At 40.3% G+C, this 17,361-nt stretch overlaps 1 protein-coding gene across 11 annotated transcripts in view; it reads right to left on the reverse strand.

Moving 5' to 3' along the window:
* Window positions 1–355: 355 nt before the first annotated feature.
* Abcc4 (ATP binding cassette subfamily C member 4 (PEL blood group)) overlaps window positions 356–17,361 on the reverse strand; it is a 251,526-nt gene continuing 234,520 nt past the window's right edge. For all 11 annotated transcript variants that reach the window (XM_087193012.1, XM_004870822.4, XM_004870823.3 and 8 more), the window contains 2 exons: window positions 12,043–12,177; window positions 356–2,138 (listed from right to left, as the gene is read on the reverse strand). In XM_087193012.1, the coding sequence (XP_087049138.1) occupies window positions 2,031–2,138; window positions 12,043–12,177 (243 nt within the window). In that variant the 3' untranslated portion in view covers window positions 356–2,030. The remainder of the gene's footprint in view (window positions 2,139–12,042; window positions 12,178–17,361) is intronic.

Raw genomic sequence — 17,361 nt, forward strand, 5'->3', positions numbered from 1 at the left:
AACCAATATTCTGTAGTGTTTTAAATGGAGCGGCCATGGAGGCTTCTTGTTAGCTTAGGAAAAAATCAAGTTAAAAAACAAAACCTCAACTATTTAATACCTGTTTGAGCCTTGGGCATAAGCCAATATACTCTCTTTTCTAAGAAAGGGAGTGACTGGACCCTTTCAACAGACACTTTTCAGTCTGTATGCAACCCACACATCTGCTTAGAACATTTGATACACGTAAGTACCCAAGAGAACCAACGGATAACAGAAGATTTTTTTTTTTTTGATCTCAGGAAAACCTAGTGGCTTTCATCAGCAAGGACATGAGTCAGTAATCCCTCTAAGAACAAAAACACAGATCTCTGAATGGAGATGAAAACCGTCATTTATTTCAATTGAATTTTGTTTCATTAAAAATCCTGTGATGACATTAAAACAGAAATGAAACAGAAACATATTTATATGACTGCCTTTGATCTCTACAGACCAAATAAACATATATACATTTAAAACATTTCTAGTGTTTAAACAGACCTCATTATCATCATTGTCATTTCAGTCTTCTGAAATACTAAACCATGACTATTAATAAACAATTTAGTGTGCATGATTTATTGGACTAAACATTAATCACCGATTTCCAAATACAAGGACCCAAACAGCCACTTCACTTAATGTATTTTGGTGATTTGCTATGTGTGCTTTTTTATGCTTCATTTTACAAAACAGGTGTTCTGTTAATGAATCAAACCACCTTATCTACAGGCATTTAAGTATAGCTCATATATACACACCTGTGTGTGTAGTAATATATGCAACTTGATGGTGGTTTCAACTTATTCTGAGAGGTCAAGTCCACCTTAAACTGCGATAGTGAACATTCAGTAACTTGAACTCAACACCTCATAGGTGTCACCATCAAGAAAAAGTAAAGGCCAATGGGTCAAATGAATTATTGTTGGCTTTAGGAAGTGTTGTGGTTTGTTGATTCACTAACCAGAATGACCTAAAGAAACTCTATTAGTGGTCAGAAGTAAACTGATCTGGACAGGCTCATCAAAGTGAAGCCTCTGGACGCATCCTGAGAAAGTACTGCATAATTACAGTCAATGAGTGCTACGATTTTCACTTTTTCTCACCAACTCAGGAGAGTCTATGCATGCAATTTTAGAAGGACTTCAAGAAAAGCTAAACCAAAAAAGATTATAGTCAATACAGGGTTTACCTTCTGTAAACCAGAAATCCAAATCAAAATAATACATGTTTTAAGTGTTATACTCATATGTTTGGCCTTTTTGGAAAGTATCACCATTCTGAGTCTGGAACCAAAACACAGTTCCGTGTCCAACTCAGGCAGCTCTAAAGATGAGGCTGTCCCTACATGCGTCCTTTGTTATCAAACTCCCTAGAAGGGATCCCATTTTGAAAAAAACATTATTTTCTCTTTCTTATTAGAGCATACAACATTTTCCTTCTATACTTTAACCATAGGTCTTTTCGGGGGGCAGATTCTCCCTACTACAATGTCCATATATATATTTTCTAAGTTTTATCTGCACTGTTTTAATTAGCAGCCTTTGGGGACACAGTAGATCCTAGTTATGTTAAAGTGGTGAGAAAATGACAACCTTCACACAGTCTTCAAGTAAACAGAATCTCTGATATCCCTGGAAACTAACAGATAATTTGAGGTCAACAGGAAACAAAAACAAAAACAACCAACTGGTGACAACTTTGCTCTATTCCTCACACAATGAATGGGATTTGGCTCTGGAGTCTGATAAGGCACCAAACCTGGTAGGCTGTTTTTACTGGTGGCCTGCACCTCTGATTTGGATTTTTAATTATAATATTGAAATAAAAAAACACTTTCTTAAAGCTTGAAATTATTGGATGAAGTTGGGGGCAATCCAAATACACGGACATCTTGCATGTGTACATTTTTTTTGCTAGAGTTTGAAGAAAAAGTACAATGTAGCTTATATAGTGCAAAAACTATGGAAAAAGTCTTTGGAACATATTGACTTGACATCTTGGTAGAATCACAGTGCTGTCTCAAAAATTGTTAAGGCTGAGGGCTGTCCATTGGAAGTGTTCATAACCACAGAGCCAGTGTGAGCAATGCCCGGATAATTTCTTTTGAAGTACACCTGTTTAAAAAAAAAAAAAAAAAGCTAAAAGGAATACATTCTAAAGTTTTCACATCCTCTTCTCTAAAGCAATGTGTTCCTATGTCCACTTCTTCATGTGAAGCAAATCTTAGCATTCACTGAGGCACAGTTAAAGAACAGGCATGTATATATTCTATGGAGAATTGGCCCACTAAAACCCTTAGCTGGGCTCGGCTGAATGCCAAACCACCTGTAGATCCACTTTAGTTCTGATCATTCTGATTCACAGATATGTTTTATCGCTTCATTAAACTGATAAGCAAAATCATTTCACTGACTCAAAACCTGAAGATAAATTAAAAACAGAGTGACAAAGAGGCTGGGAAATCTAGCGTCTGCACGAGGGTTTCTCATTTTCGCACATAAAATGAGCACAATAGATTTGGATGTTAATATCAGGTTGTAATCCCTATATTTTATAAACTCTGACTGACAAGCATTGAAATGCTTCGGATAGTATGAACTATCCCAGCGTTTAATTTGTGTGGCAAAGCAGTCATAGGACCCATAGAAATGTGATCTGTGGATATTGTGGGCCACAATAATGAAAAGAGAAGCAAAACCTTTAACAATGACCCAGCCAAGCAACTTCTCTAAAATGTAAGATGATACCAAATAAAAGGACAGGCCTTTGCCAAGCCTTTGAGTTCCTGAATTCTACCAATTTCTAGCTGAACTAGAAGAGATACAGGTTTTCTGATAAATGTGTAATCAGAACATAAAGGAAATGAAATGCTGTCAAGTTTCTCTGTTCCACAATCATCAGTTTTTAGTAGCTGTATCATATCTCGGTTCCTTGACAGATGCGCATAACAAAATGAAATAATGTCAAGACTTGTGAGCTCTTATCTCCAAATGTGTTTGGGTGAAAAAGACTTCAAATGTAATTTTTTTTTTCCAAAGAAGAATGTGAAAAGTTTTGTTTGAGTCTTTAAAACAGAAAATGTACCATCTATCTGAGGCTGACACATGTCATGAGCTGGGACTCTTAGTCACACGATTCTGCATACACTGTATAAAACCTGACTCCAAATATATTTGTGGGTGCTGTCAACAAAGTTATCACTGGAGATAATGGACTTCACATACAAAACGGAAGTGTGCTGTGACACCTACCTACATATTAAGTGTACTTTTTCTTTTGTTGCTTACATACTTGCTCCTGCAAAAGTGTTACTATGTTTAAAATTCAATATATTAAAATGTCACTAAAGAAAAATAAGAAATTCTCTGATAGTCCTTGAACCCTACTGAATGAAAAGTGAGACCATTTCTATTGTAATGCAAGATTTTCAAAATAAGATATTGGTGGGGGGCAAATTTCATGTCCTCTCTTCCTGCTTACTTTTTAAAGGTAGCTGTATTTTGTGTGGCTATATATTTATATATTCCAAAAAGGTTATTTCCTCTTGAAAGTAAAAGCAGCCAAAAGAACAAACGGAAATTCAATTCACTTTCTACTGCTTGAAAGTCATTTCCAAATAAGCCTGTTCCTTCCCTAAAACCCTTCTCTATGTAAATTTTATCAAGAAAATGTTATTAGTAATTCTTCACTAAAATGTTTGCAGCTTCCTGGTCTGAAATGTTTTGTGGAAAAACAACTTCCGTAGTAAAATATCCTTAATTTCACTTCTCTTTTCTCATCTGCTACCATGTTTAGCATTACACAGGCTGGATAATGGCACAGGTGAGATACAGCATCAGTTTCTACAGTGCAGGTGATGAAGGGAGCCAGGATGCCGAAAGTCTTCAGCAGGGTCCTCGAGTCACAGGCTTAGCCTGGGATGAAGAGCCCCAGCCTCAGCTTTCCCTCCCGGGACTTATTGCTGACTCTGGAAAAATCCCTTAACCTCTCTCCATGCTGCCTGCCTCATCCGTAAATGAGATAGCAATGACTTATCTCATAGGAAATAATTAACAGCCACAAACTGCTAGTAGAAAACATGCTGAGTTAAGTGTTGGGTGTGTTTATGAATGCTCCTTAGTCCGTGGAAACTAGCAGTATTACCCAGCTTGAAAGATGAAAACAAAACATCTGTGAGTTCCCTTGTGGATCTTCTCATTTTTACAGAACCCAGACTCGGAGTTGAGACTGTTAACTGAATGAGTATGGTAACCCAGGGGACAGAAAGGCCTGGTGGAGAGGTTACCAAGGCTGGAGTACCAACACTGCCCTGTTGGTGACTTTGAGACATTACTTAGGACCTTTTGCCCTGTGAAGATTGAAGGAGATAACGCCATAGAAGTTTAAGCCTGCAGACAGCAGAAGTCCAGTGAATGTTCAATGTCTTGTTGCTCTTCCTCTCCTCTCTGGTTTGGTTAAGAGTTCCTCTAATGTAGGCTAAGACTAAGTTTAATGTATAAATGCTAGCTCATCCATAAAGCCACTGTAATGGAATCAGAGCTTAATGAAAGCAACAGAGCAACAAAGGGTCCCCTTTGTGGACACAGGAGAAACACTGGGGCTTTATTTACATGGCGAGTGTAAGACAGGATTCCATGTCTGGGATTCTGGCTCAAGACTGTTATAGTAACTCTCAGGCTTTAAGCCCCTCATCCATACAGCAGGTCTAACTCTGGTGTAACTGGTACATATGAGGTATGATCAAAATATACAGTCAATGCTTACATTACAAAATTTATTACAGTAACAGATACATTGCCAGTCCTCCTCAAAGTACGACCCTTTGCTTTGAACACAGTTATCCCATCGTTCTTGCCACTTTATGAAGCAGTTCTGGAAGTCTTCTGTAAGTATCCTTATGAGGTGTGATCAAAAATACGGTGAATGCTGTTATGAGTGCCATCCTACAGAAAAACAGACTCATAAAAACATTGCAGTGTGTCCTTGTCCACCTTATTCACCAGATCTGGCACTGTACAATTACTGCATCTTCCCCAAAGTAAAAAAGACCATGAAAAATAAATGGTTTGAATCAATTTAAGACATCCACAATAGCACAACTACAGTCTCTCATGAAAAGGACTTCCAGACTGCTTCAGAGAGTAGCAAATAGGGTGGTAGACATGTGTTTGAAGTGAGGGGGAATATTTTGAGGGTGATTAATGGCAATGCATCTTTTGCTGTAATGAATGAAAAAACAATTGTAACATCCACCATGTTTTTTAATCACACTTTGTACATTATTGTCAAAGTTAATGAGTATTAGTTTGTACTTCTGCTTTTAAGATAACGAAATGTCTCTTATCTTTTAAAAAATCACCTTAAAATTGAAGATACCGAAAAGTAAAACATAAGCTCAGTCTTTGATGAAATCGGTAATCATCTGAAGTCTCTGATGGTCAAATATCTGGAAAGGTTGCCGTGTGTCATGGATTCAGTGAGGCCCCAGACAGTGGACATGAATGGGAATGGAACTCAGCAAACACAGAAAGGGACACTTTGCCAGTTACAGGGGAACTCTGAGGTGGGCCAAAGGGATCCCTGTAGGGACATGGCTGCTCAAGTTCACACACTAGCACCTCGGGGAAATGAAGGGTTCTGAATGCAAGCAGCATTAAGTGCCTGTGATCCCCGCTCCTCCTCCTGCTGCTCCCTACAAAGGAGAATCGATGTTAATTTAAGCCAGAAGAAACCACTTTAGCCCAAACAGTGTCCTAACCCTAGCTACCCTGCACCCAGGAAAAAATCATCTTATTCAAAGATAAGAAGCAGGGGGCTGGGGATTTAGCTCAGTGGTTTCGCCACCTGCTGCACAAAGCGGAAGGACCTGAGTTCAATCCCCGGTACTAAAAAAAAAAAAAGATAAGAAGTAGGAATAGTACTAATAAAAGGAGTAATAAATGATGTGGAAAAATAAGAACAAAAAGTGAGAAAAGGAACAAGACAAGCACATGACAAATGAAGAATATGTAATCCCCAAGCTGATGAAAATTAAGAAAAGATGGCTGGAAAAGCATTTAAAGAAAATGCAGCAGAACAACCAACGTGAACATATGAGAGATATGAGTCCAAAAACCAAAAAGCAATAGAAGATTTTGAAACTAAGGTGACAGATCCCAAAAAGTGAGATGGAAGAGACAAATGAAAATCTCAAAGAAATGACTGTTCTACTGATGAGCTCTCCTGAAAACAACAGTGGGAGACAGGGGGACAGGAGTGAGTGAGCAAGCAAAATAACCCAAAATTAAAAAGGATTCAGGAGAAAAGAGACAAAGGACATGTGATGCATGACAAATAATTATAAAGAGGACAATGCCTATCAAACTTTTTAAATTCAAAGATATAATTTCAGTGTATTTCTAGAAACAACAAGAAAAGGTTTCAATCTAAGGTTCAAAGAGGAATAGAGTAATATCCTGGGAAAAGCTACTAAATTTCAAAATAAAGGAAGAACCCTTTAAGAATCCAAAAAATGGTCAAGTTATGTTTCACATGGCTCTGTGTTCCTCCATATGAATCAACAATGCTGAGACCTCGGAGCACAGATTTCAACATAGTGAGCAAAAGAAAGGGTGACACATGAGTTTTACAACTAGGAAATTTAAATTAGAGAGCCATCAACATGTATTTCAGACATAGAGTAAGTCAGAGCCAAAAGCATTAAATGAGTCCCAGAAAAGCTCTTTAAAATGATAGAAAATATAATTCATTGTGAAAACCCAAGTCATGTGTATCTGTTGACTGAAAATGATAGTGCCAAAGTTTTAAAAGCAAAAATGACAGAAGCTACAAGGAGAGACATGTAGAGTATGAGAGTAATTCACCTTTCCAAACATAAGGCACAGCAAATGGACTAATATATAAGGGCAGTGAAGACCTCTATCTTATAATTAATGAGGTAGGCAAATTAAGAATCATTAAGCAATATACTTTAAACAGGCAATGTTCCATCTTTTTAATGTGCAGAGGAAATTCAGAGAAATTGGCTGTACACTAACACATAAAAAGTATGATTTCAAATGAGTAGAAATGGTTCAGAAAAGATTGATTACAAAACAATGACAGTAAAGCTGTCATGAAACATAAAACAAATCTCTTTTACTAAGTTTTTAAACTACCATCTTAACAAATTTCCAGGCCAAAGAGGAAATCAAAACCCAAACTGCAAAATGTACATATAAAAAAATGAACTTTGATGAAAGCATTATGTAAATCTGTAAGATACCGCTAAAGTGCCATTCATAGGAAAATTCACTGCCTTAAAGTATTTATATTAACAAACAAGACAATGTAAACAAATGCATTCAAGAAGAAGCAATAACAAAATAAATCAAAGGAAAGAATCAAGAGAGAGCAGAACCTGATCAGCTATAAAACAAAATATAAGAACTAATGAATCTGAGAAAGCATTCTTTTTGGGGGTGGCTAATAATTGGGGGAAAAATGGGAATATAGAGAAAGTGTAAATATTAGGTAGCCATTAAAAAGAATGAGGTAACTTTAAGTATTAATATAACTGAAGATATAATATTAAATGACTAAACCACGGGAGAGCAGGGGATGTAGCTCAGTGGTAGAGCATTTGCCTAGCATGCATAATGCCCTGGGTTCGATGCCCAACACCACAAGAAAAAGGGAGGGAACTACCAGCTATGCTTAAGAGCAGTAAGGCTGTATATATGTACATGTTCTTGTTTGATACACAATATGTCACTAAAACTGCAGAGTATGGGTCCAGGGCTATGTTCAGGGGAAGATCTGCAGGACAGGAGGTAGCAGTGGGAGAGTGACTTACTTTATACTTACAAAATTTTTTAAAAACTATAATAATTGTAGCAGTAGCTTGCATCATCTGTTAAGCTGATTATGATTATTAAAAATAATTTTTACTTAGAGTCTCTAAAGCTACTGCAATGAGCTTTAGGCACTCCTTTTTGTTATGATCAGGAGGTAAGGGTGTGGTCTATGCCTTCTAAAAAGAGGATCACACTTCTATCATCAATAGGAAGAAGTATTTTTGTATCTGCAAACTGCTTTATATTCTCTGAAGTACTTACACTCGTGCCATCTTATCTGACACCTGCACCCATGTGCCTCTGTGCTGCACTGCAGATGAGGACCCTGAGGCGCAGGGCCTGGGCTGACTCATATCTAAGGCCACTGCTGGCTCAGTGCCTCTTCACCTATTCAAACAGGTTCAGGTTCCCAGAATCCAGGCTGTTAGGGTTTCATAACCTTCGGGCTGTATCTGGTGATTTCACAGATTGATAAAGCAGCACCTCCATTACACAAGGGGAACAAAGGAATTCTGAAAACCTAAGGAGGGCTGCTGCACCAGGAAAGAGAATGGGCTAAGAGTGCTTATCCTCTTTTGTGGCTGAACTGCACAGCAAAACCCTCCCCTGCAAATCTTATGCTAAAGTCCTAACCTCCAGCACCTCAGAAAGTGACTGTACTGGGTCCTGGTAGAGATGACTAAGCTAAAATGATGTCTTCAGAGTAGGGCCTGGTCCTTCTCTGAAAGAAGGGGCACACTACAAAGGAGGAAAGACCATGTCAAGACCCAGGGCCACCCACAAGCTGCACAGAGAGACCTCAGAGGACCCTGATTCTGCTGGCATCTCCAGCTCGGACTCAGCCTCTCGAGAACAGTGGGAAAATCCATTTCTGAAGTTCAAGTCCCCTAGTCTGTGATGGCAGCCTTCAGCTTTATGTATCGGAAAAGTACTTTGTCTACTTTTTTTTGGGGGGGGGGGGAGGTACCAGGGATTGAACTTGGGTCCTTGTGCTTGCACAGCAGGCGGCAAAACCACTGAGCTAAATCCCTGGCCCCTTTTTTACACACCATCTCTAAAGGTCAATTGAAGAGTGATTCAGCTTGCCTGTATCAACATTTTCAGAAAAGCAACTACGTGGTCAAGAATACGTGACTTGGAAGTACCTTTTCCCAGACGCTGAGTTTTCTTTTCAAATGAATGAATTCTAATCTGGGGCAGTGAAAAGCTTGTTGACTTAGACTAATCCGCATGGTGTTATAGTTCTGAATGATGCACTGATATTTGATCTCGTACAATGAAAAGGCTGACAATCTGACAGCTTGTTCTCCTAAGAGGACCAAGTGTGTGCGGAAAGAATGTCAAGAACGTATGCACCTTGGATGGGAATCAAGATCTGTCTTTCCCTCTGTCTTTCTGTAGAAGTAGCTTGAGCTCATGGTTAAGCAGGCCTGAAATCCAAGAATGATGCCCTGAAACTGTGCTAGCCTCAGCGACTGACTGGCCTGACTTGGACACCAAATGAAACAAGGAGCAATGCTTTCAAACTCCTCGCAGAACACATACCCAGGCAGTGCATCAGCTTTGCCCAGCAACATACCCAGCCTCTGCTCGCCACTGACCCTCTCTGTGGCCCCACGAGGACTCCTGGCCCAGCAACCTCACAGCCACATGGGACAAAGCAAGAACTGCTGTAAGGGTCAAGTACAAGCATATATGCAAGAATTATGTAAAGTAAATCATAAAGCACTACACAAATACACGTTGCCATTCATATTCTTCAACTGGACACAAGCGAATTCTGTGATCTACTGCTTGTATGTATGCAGTGCTAGAATTAAAATGCTGATTGAAAGAAAAGATTTCTAGTTCTGTCTCTACAACAAACTAGGATAACTCTGGGCCACTTACTCCTTGGGGCCTTAGTTTCTTCATCTTTAAAAAAAGAATGTTGAACTGTATTAGTGTATGTGATCTAGATCCACCCAAATTTCTGTGATTTACCACTCATTATTCAACACCTTGATAATATAATGATAACACATGCGTGTGTGTGTGTGTGTGTGTGTGCCATGTGCTCGCATGTGCATTCAGCTAAGGATCAAACCCAGAGTTTCTCAGATGCCAAGCAAGTACTGTACCCCTGGTCTATATACACAGCCCATAACAACATTTTTTTTTTTGGTACCAGGGATCAAACTCGGGACCTTGTGCTTGCAAGGCAGCAGTCGAACCACTGAGCTAAATCCCTGGCCCCATAACAACATTTTTAAAAGGGGGACTTTGTGGGGATGGGGATGTGGCTCAGTGGTAGAGCACTTGCCTAGCATGCACAAGGCCCTGGGTTCAATTCTCACCAGGGCATAGAAAGGGAGGGGAATCCTGACGCATAGGTTGTGGAGTGAGCAGATACATCTTTTTGATTTGAAATACCCAAGGTGTTAAAGAAACAAAAAGTTAGGTAGCTCCTGGCTGTTTTGTGATTGTACAGGGAATCCCAATGACTGACCGGGACTTTTAAGGGAAGCCTGGACTTGGAGACACTCTGGCAAATGAAAATACAGTGCTCCAACTCCAGCTTCCCCCTTGTGCATATGGTGTAAGTCCCCATGAGAAGGTCAGAGCATGGACACTATCACCTCTAAGCCCAGGTCTGAGCCCGAACTCTACCAATTATTCACTAGTTATGTGGCCCTGGGAAATTTCCTTCCCTCTCTAAGCTCTGGTCCTTGGAACAGGCATAATGATAAGAGGACCTATATCATAGCACAGTGCATGACATCCAGTAAGTGGCAAAGTCTAATCATCATCATCATCACCATGGCTCCACATATGAACCAAGTATCTCTGCTCTTCTCTCTGGTTTATGTAGTCAATGATTAAGGGCACACTTAACATGTTTGTTAGGACCCAGCACAATACTTTGTATTGCAGGTATTGCACAGTTCTGAAGATGGAAACAGGATTCAAAGAAATACTGAGTTTCTAAAAAGGAATGAGATGAAACAGTGACAGAGGAGAATCTAGGCTAGATTTTGAATAAACTGTTCACACAGAACCATTAGATACTGGAATGTGGTTTTTTACTCTGTGTTTTTCTATACAGATTTAAAATAGTACACAAAAACAAGCAGTTTTTATTCTACCTGTGGTGCTGAAAATCTGGGAAATACAGGAAACAATGAAGAAAGAAATGCACACCCACAGCACAGTGTCTAGAGATAAGTACCTACAATGGGAGCCTCACCGTGTATAGGTGGGAGCTCATTCCACCTGAAGCCGTGCACACCATGGTGAAGAACACCTGGCTTTCTTCCCTCCACACAAGCTAACAATTATTAGACCCACCATACAAAAGCAGGAGAAAGAATTATGAGTGGCTGCATGATACTGGCTGAGTCCCTTAAACCAAACTGCAGTTATCCCATCTACAGAAGGAGATAATCCTGCATCCCTATGGTGGAAAGGTATCGTGGGACCTGAATGTCTTCAAATGCTTTGTAAACCTTCAAGCACTATTTAGACGAGAGCTTCAAGGTATGATACAGTCTTGGTTTGTCCTGATGACAATTCTATCTTCTAGAAGGTCGAGGAAATACAAAAGGGCTCTCTGAATTTAATCCTGAACAACAAAGGTTGAGGGAGAAAGCTAGGAAGAAAATGACAGTAGGAGTTTTCTTCACAAATTATAAAATGAAGAATGAGAGCAGTCTATATGCTTCCCTGGTAGATCTTTCTAGAATAAATACACAGAATTCCATATTTTCTCCTCAAACTCTCAGATCTCCTGGCTGCACGCTGACAGTGTTTGCTCGCATCTCAAATATGCTAAGCATCAAGAGGAGGAAAAGCAAGGAGGGCTGCATAAGGAGTCCACTCTTGTATGAGAATCTGAACCCCGCAGAGTCTAAACGGGTAAAGTCCAGTCTAAAACCAGTCTCCCAGTGAGGCGCACCAGCTTGAGCGTGCGTGTGTGAGTGTGTGTGTTTGTGTGTGTGTCCACGCGTGTACACCTTTCTCCTCCCACTTGCTTCTGCCAAGTCCTCGCAGACCTGACTTCAACTCGGGACATGCTGAAGCTTTGTCTCTGAAGGCTTGTAATTCAAAAGGGCACAAAGTGCTTGTTTCCAGACCCAAGGTGCCAAATTGTGAGGAGTGAACAAGTGAGACAAACTTTAATTACAGCTCCTTGGCGCGTGCTCACCTGTTTTGCTATTTCGGTGAGGGCAGCGGCTTCCCCCTTGCCCAGCTGCTGTACCATCTTGTAAAATAGGCTCTCTTTATTCTGCAGCAAAATATATGGCTCATCATATTCTTTCAGTCTTCCTGAATCCAAAACCTGGTAATCAGCAGAAAGAAGCCCATTGAAACACAATGTTTTGCAGCAACATATTATAACTCAGACAATATTTCGGAAAGGGGCAAGAGAGGGAGAATACAGAGATGCTATTTGGGTGGTAGGCCTAGAGGGTATTTAAATGGTTTGATTACCCTGTTTTTCGAAGCAAACAAAGGCCCAACCTGACCTTTTATTATTATAATGTTATAGGGAAGGAAGAAAATGAAAATTCTAGGCTATTATTATGGACACTCAGCAGTCCTGTGGCATTTTATATTTTGCCAAGGGCATCTGAGGTAGTTGTTATTAGTGCTTTTAAAGCTCTCAGACTCAGAGCTTTGCAGGGTATTTACACGTGCATTCAGAGCTGGGAAACCTTGATTCAAGAAAATCAAACTTAATTTACTAAAAACGTAGAATGACGTCAGACAAACCAAATGACAGCGACATGACAGCAAATGAATTCGCCATCTGGCCTGACAGAATCTGAGCAAAAGTAGGGTCCCCAGTGTTGTCTGGGAAAAGGGGCTCAGCGCCTGCTGGCGAAGTTCGGATGCGTCCTGGCATTGCCTCTGGTTGTCCTTTATTATTCTGGGAGTGAAACACTGGCCAAGAGAGCCGCTACCTAAGCAGCTTTAGCATAATTGCTGTACACAGAAGAAATCTCTAGAAATCCAATTTTCTCTTTGGATAAGACTAAAGAGGCAATTAAGAAACTAAACTCCCAATTTCAGTGATCATGGCCCTCATAGCATACAGGGGCAGCCCAATCCCCACTGCTAAGGGCCTGAATATCTGTTTTCACAATTACCTTTCCTTGCCTCCTTCTCTCTCTTTCTTTAGCTGCCTGCCTTTTAGCCGTTTTATTGCTCATTAATATGTCCACTGGAAATTGAAAGGGAGAGGAAGGGCCTCTTAACTCTGCATTTCTACTTATTAGTGGCTTTGCTTAATGGCTTCAGAGAGAAGAAAGAGTCTGAGACAATTGGCCCAAATGACGTACCTAGGAAAGCTGTTCTGATGTTAAGTGGTACTTAGTTCTTCATTTGGGCTGTTTTTAGAATAAATTCATCTTAAAAGAATATGCTGCAACTCTAAGCAGGACACAGGTTGTTTTTCCACATCGAGATAGTGCAGTTAATTCTGGCCCATGGTATTTAATCGGAAACATTTATTAAGTCTCATAAAGGGCATTTTCCTGTTAATCTTTTGTTTACTACTGTGAATCACTGCTAAGGGCAGCTTTCTCAAAGGAGTTCAGGAATAACTGAATCTGTCACATCCACATAATAATTAAAGTGTCCTATAATTTGGCATGCCAATTTAGATGCCCCGAATGTATAATTTTACTTAAGCATAGCATTACAGTGCACAACCAATCCTCCTGACGTGGAAGAAGGAAAAAAAATGCAACTTTAAAATACAGGTCTCTTCCATACTAAAGCCTAAGTAAATAAATGCATCAAATTACTTTACAAAATGATGAGCCTTCTATTCTGCAAAAGCAATAAGGAAACTTGAAAAAATCGCCACTTTGGAGGTGGTGGAGGGTGAGGACTCCGACTATAAAAACCACACATAATTTTAATGGGAAGAAGGTACTTCTACTATTTTGTCTCTGTCCACCTTATTCAAACTCAGACAATGGCAAATCTTTCTACTTTCTCGTAGAGTCTGAAAACAGACAAATGCCACTTATTGCAGGAGTTCTCAGAACCGATCATGATCTTAAAAAGACACAGCCCGAGCAAGAGGATCAACAATTGAAGTGACAGATCATTTTGGCCAAGATAGTTTGTGCCTTGTAAGTATCAATAATTTAATGATTGTACACTTTTGTTGGAAGTTCTAAATTTGGGGGGTGACAGATAATTTGTTACAATGCTTGTGGTACTTTGTCATAAGGCTCGATAATTTATTGGAGCATGTGTGTAGAGTGTGTGTGTATGTGCAAGAGATTAAATCCAGGGCATCTGTACATGCTAAGCATGTTTTACCACTGTCCTAAACCCCCAGCCCTAGACCTTGAATTTTAACTTTTGTAAGGTAACACTTCGAAAATGTAAAATTAAACCAGCTTCTTTAGTACTATTTGATAGAAACTAAAACAAAATAAAGGGATGGAGGTGTGGCTCAGTTTGATCCTTAGCATTCCAACAAAACAAACAAGCAAACGAAACGGTGTCTTAAAATGAACCAAGTGACTATACCCTAAACAGATGCTAAGTTAGGCTTGAGCAAGGGGATGCCCTAGACGTAAATACAAAGTAGCAAAGAATGGGGTTACAATAAGGTGAAGGGAAAAAAACAGCAGCTTTTGAACTTGAAAAGGAAAATAAAAATGCCCGAGTTGAACAGTCACTGAATTTAAAGTCATTGCTGTTAACTCTCCAAATAGATTAGATAAAGAAGAGAAATCATTCCTTTCCTTCTTTCTATCTGTCCATCCAAATGGACAACTTGTCCCTGGCCACACATGCAGGTGGCAGAACTGGCCCTCGAGCTCAGGTCTGAACCTCTTTTCTCCTCCATGTGAACCCTAAGACACTGTTAGCAAACTGGCTGGCAGAAGTAAAATAACATTAAGAAAATTTAAAATATTTAATTTTCTAAAATATCTTTTCATTTGGATATTAATTTTTTTAATTTAAGAAAATATGCCTGTAAACATAAATCTGTCCTCTGTACACTTGTCAAGGCAATTTCATTTATTTTATATTTTTGCAACACAGGGGATTGAACTTAAGAGCCTCACACATGCTAGTGCTCTACCACTAAACTATACCCCCAACCATTTCTATTTTATTTTGAGACAGGATCTTGCTAAATCTCCTAGGCTGGTCTTCAACTTGTGACCCTCCTACCTCAGCCTCCCGAGTAGCTCGGATTACAGGTGTTGCCACTGCTCCCGGCTTTCCAGCACAATTTCATTACACTCACGACTCAAATTACTCATGTGTGCCTGGTGTACAGTCACAGGAGAAGAAAGCCAACTTTCTTAAACTCTCAGGATTAATGAAGAGCAAGTAACACAAGGCCAAAATACATGAGAGGAAGACTTCAGTGATCTTTCATTAATTCCTGAATTTCTCTGGCACACACTTAATACACACGTACTACGTTTGTGTCGCTATGCGAGATGCTGTGGAAGAGGCAGAGAGGTAAGTCCCAGCCCTGCCTTTACGGTGTCTATACTCAAAGAGGGGCAAAAATACTTATGTGACTCTAATGCAAGAAAAAAAGCAAGACAAGCAGGAGTTTAAGCAGCAAAGATGTCACCCAGGCCAGAGGTTCTGAGGAAGAGCCTCAGAAGAGGGAAGAGCAAACTGGGCTGGAAAGCTAAACAGACCTGCACACGCAAAAATGGGAGGAGTAGGAGGACAGCAGTCACTCAGACACAAAAATGTGGGCTAGGGGTCTGGAAGTACACCTCTCCCCTTCTGTCACATCCTCAATGGCAAGAAGCAGTGTGCACAGTCTCTCTGGTTCACTGTTGCATCGCCAGGGCCCAGCATTGTATGTGTCAAGTACCAGGCACTGGATGTATAGGGAGTGACAGACAAAAGCACATGAAATGAAATGCGGAGCACGATTAGGTGGCTATCTAAGGGTGCGCAGACTGGGAAGAACCAGCTGACACTGGGATGAGACACAGCAGGGGATGCACACATTACAGGCTTGATGGCTATGGGCAAGAAGGGAGGACAGGAAGGAACAGACAGAATAGATGTGAGGGCTGGAAAGTGATTTCCATTAAATATCGGAAAAGGAGCGATGAGGGACAGTCAGTCAGTGTAAAAACTCAAGTTGGGATGCAATGCCAGGAATAGAATGTTACCCACTTAGCCTTTCTATTTACTGATTTCATCAGAGGCTGATAGATCTTTTAGAATAAATGCAAGAAACTCTGAATTTTCATTCTGTGCAGAAAAGCAAAATTTTCATTAAAAAACCTTAATATCCTTTTTATCTATAAGAAAAGGCTCCTGAAATCTGCTGGTCCCTACCCTTCCTGTACCCAAGTAAACTGTAAACCCCATGGCACACTGACATTGATGCGCCAGCCATCCCTCAGCATCCCTTGGCCCCAGGATCTCTCCAGGAATGCCAACCTCAAACTGCTCACTGCTCTCTAGTAGGTTAAGGAAAAATACATTATATAGAGTGAGTCAGTCAGTTACATAAGCTCAGTGAAGATGTGGTTATCAGGCCTGCAAATCTGCAGAGCCCAGTAGCTGTCCTAGATATAAAAATTAGATGGACTCATTGCCAAATGATTTAATCCTCTTTGATGGCCAAGATGCCATCATGGTATTGGGCTGTCACAAGGGGAAAGAAACAGAAAGGCTTTCAATTTGGCAACAGGCAAGGAAGGGGACCCCATTCAGGGGCAGAGTAGGGAAGGAATGACAGAGCTGTAGAGATCTGCTCTGGGCTGCCAGTGACCAAGGGGCAAATGAACAGTATCCAGCGTTGGAGGTTGGCTTCCTCATTGCACAAGGGCACATGTGACTCGTCTCTGTGACATGTGACAAATGTCACTCTAACTCTTTTCCCTATTTTTTAAATAAGTAAACGATGCTTACCGGGGGAGGTGGCCATGAGGTCATGGTGACCTACCTGTCATTCCTCCAAGCTTCTGCTGTCCCGTGTACCCCTCACTCAAATTTTTTCTCTCAGAATTTGTATTTTCTACCTTGATAGTGATTTTTCCACCTAAACACTTCAATCTCTCAGCATATTTTTGAAAGAGCATTTTTTTCTTCTGAAATGTTCTGACTATGGTCATGTAGGCTTATCAAATAAAAGTTCCATGAAGGTGAAGAATAGAATTAAAATAAAACTTGAATTAGCTTTGTGCTGTTATACTTTACCAGCTGGGTATGTTACTATAGTTACTAGGTTTGTTTTGTCTGGAAAATGACTAAGGAGATTTGAGTTCAGAGAGGTAAAGATTGTAAGATGGTCTATGAGCAGGGAGATACAACCAACCAGCCAACCCGCTTCTCAGCTTCCTTTCCTTGGCCTGGTGTCAGCCACACAAGTGCTGTACCACTGAGCTACATCCCCAGGCCTACGATCTGAGTTCCTAAACTTCGGTTTTGTTTGTCCATAATTCACTCCCCAAGAATTCCTTGATTGCCAACAATGATGACACAGAGTACAGGCTACGGTAAAAGCTGG

Source organism: Heterocephalus glaber, unplaced genomic scaffold, assembly GCF_053883595.1.
Source record: "Heterocephalus glaber isolate CG9 unplaced genomic scaffold, H.glaber_assembly_v1.0 deba00001577, whole genome shotgun sequence".
NCBI classification, from domain to species: Eukaryota; Metazoa; Chordata; class Mammalia; order Rodentia; family Bathyergidae; genus Heterocephalus; species Heterocephalus glaber.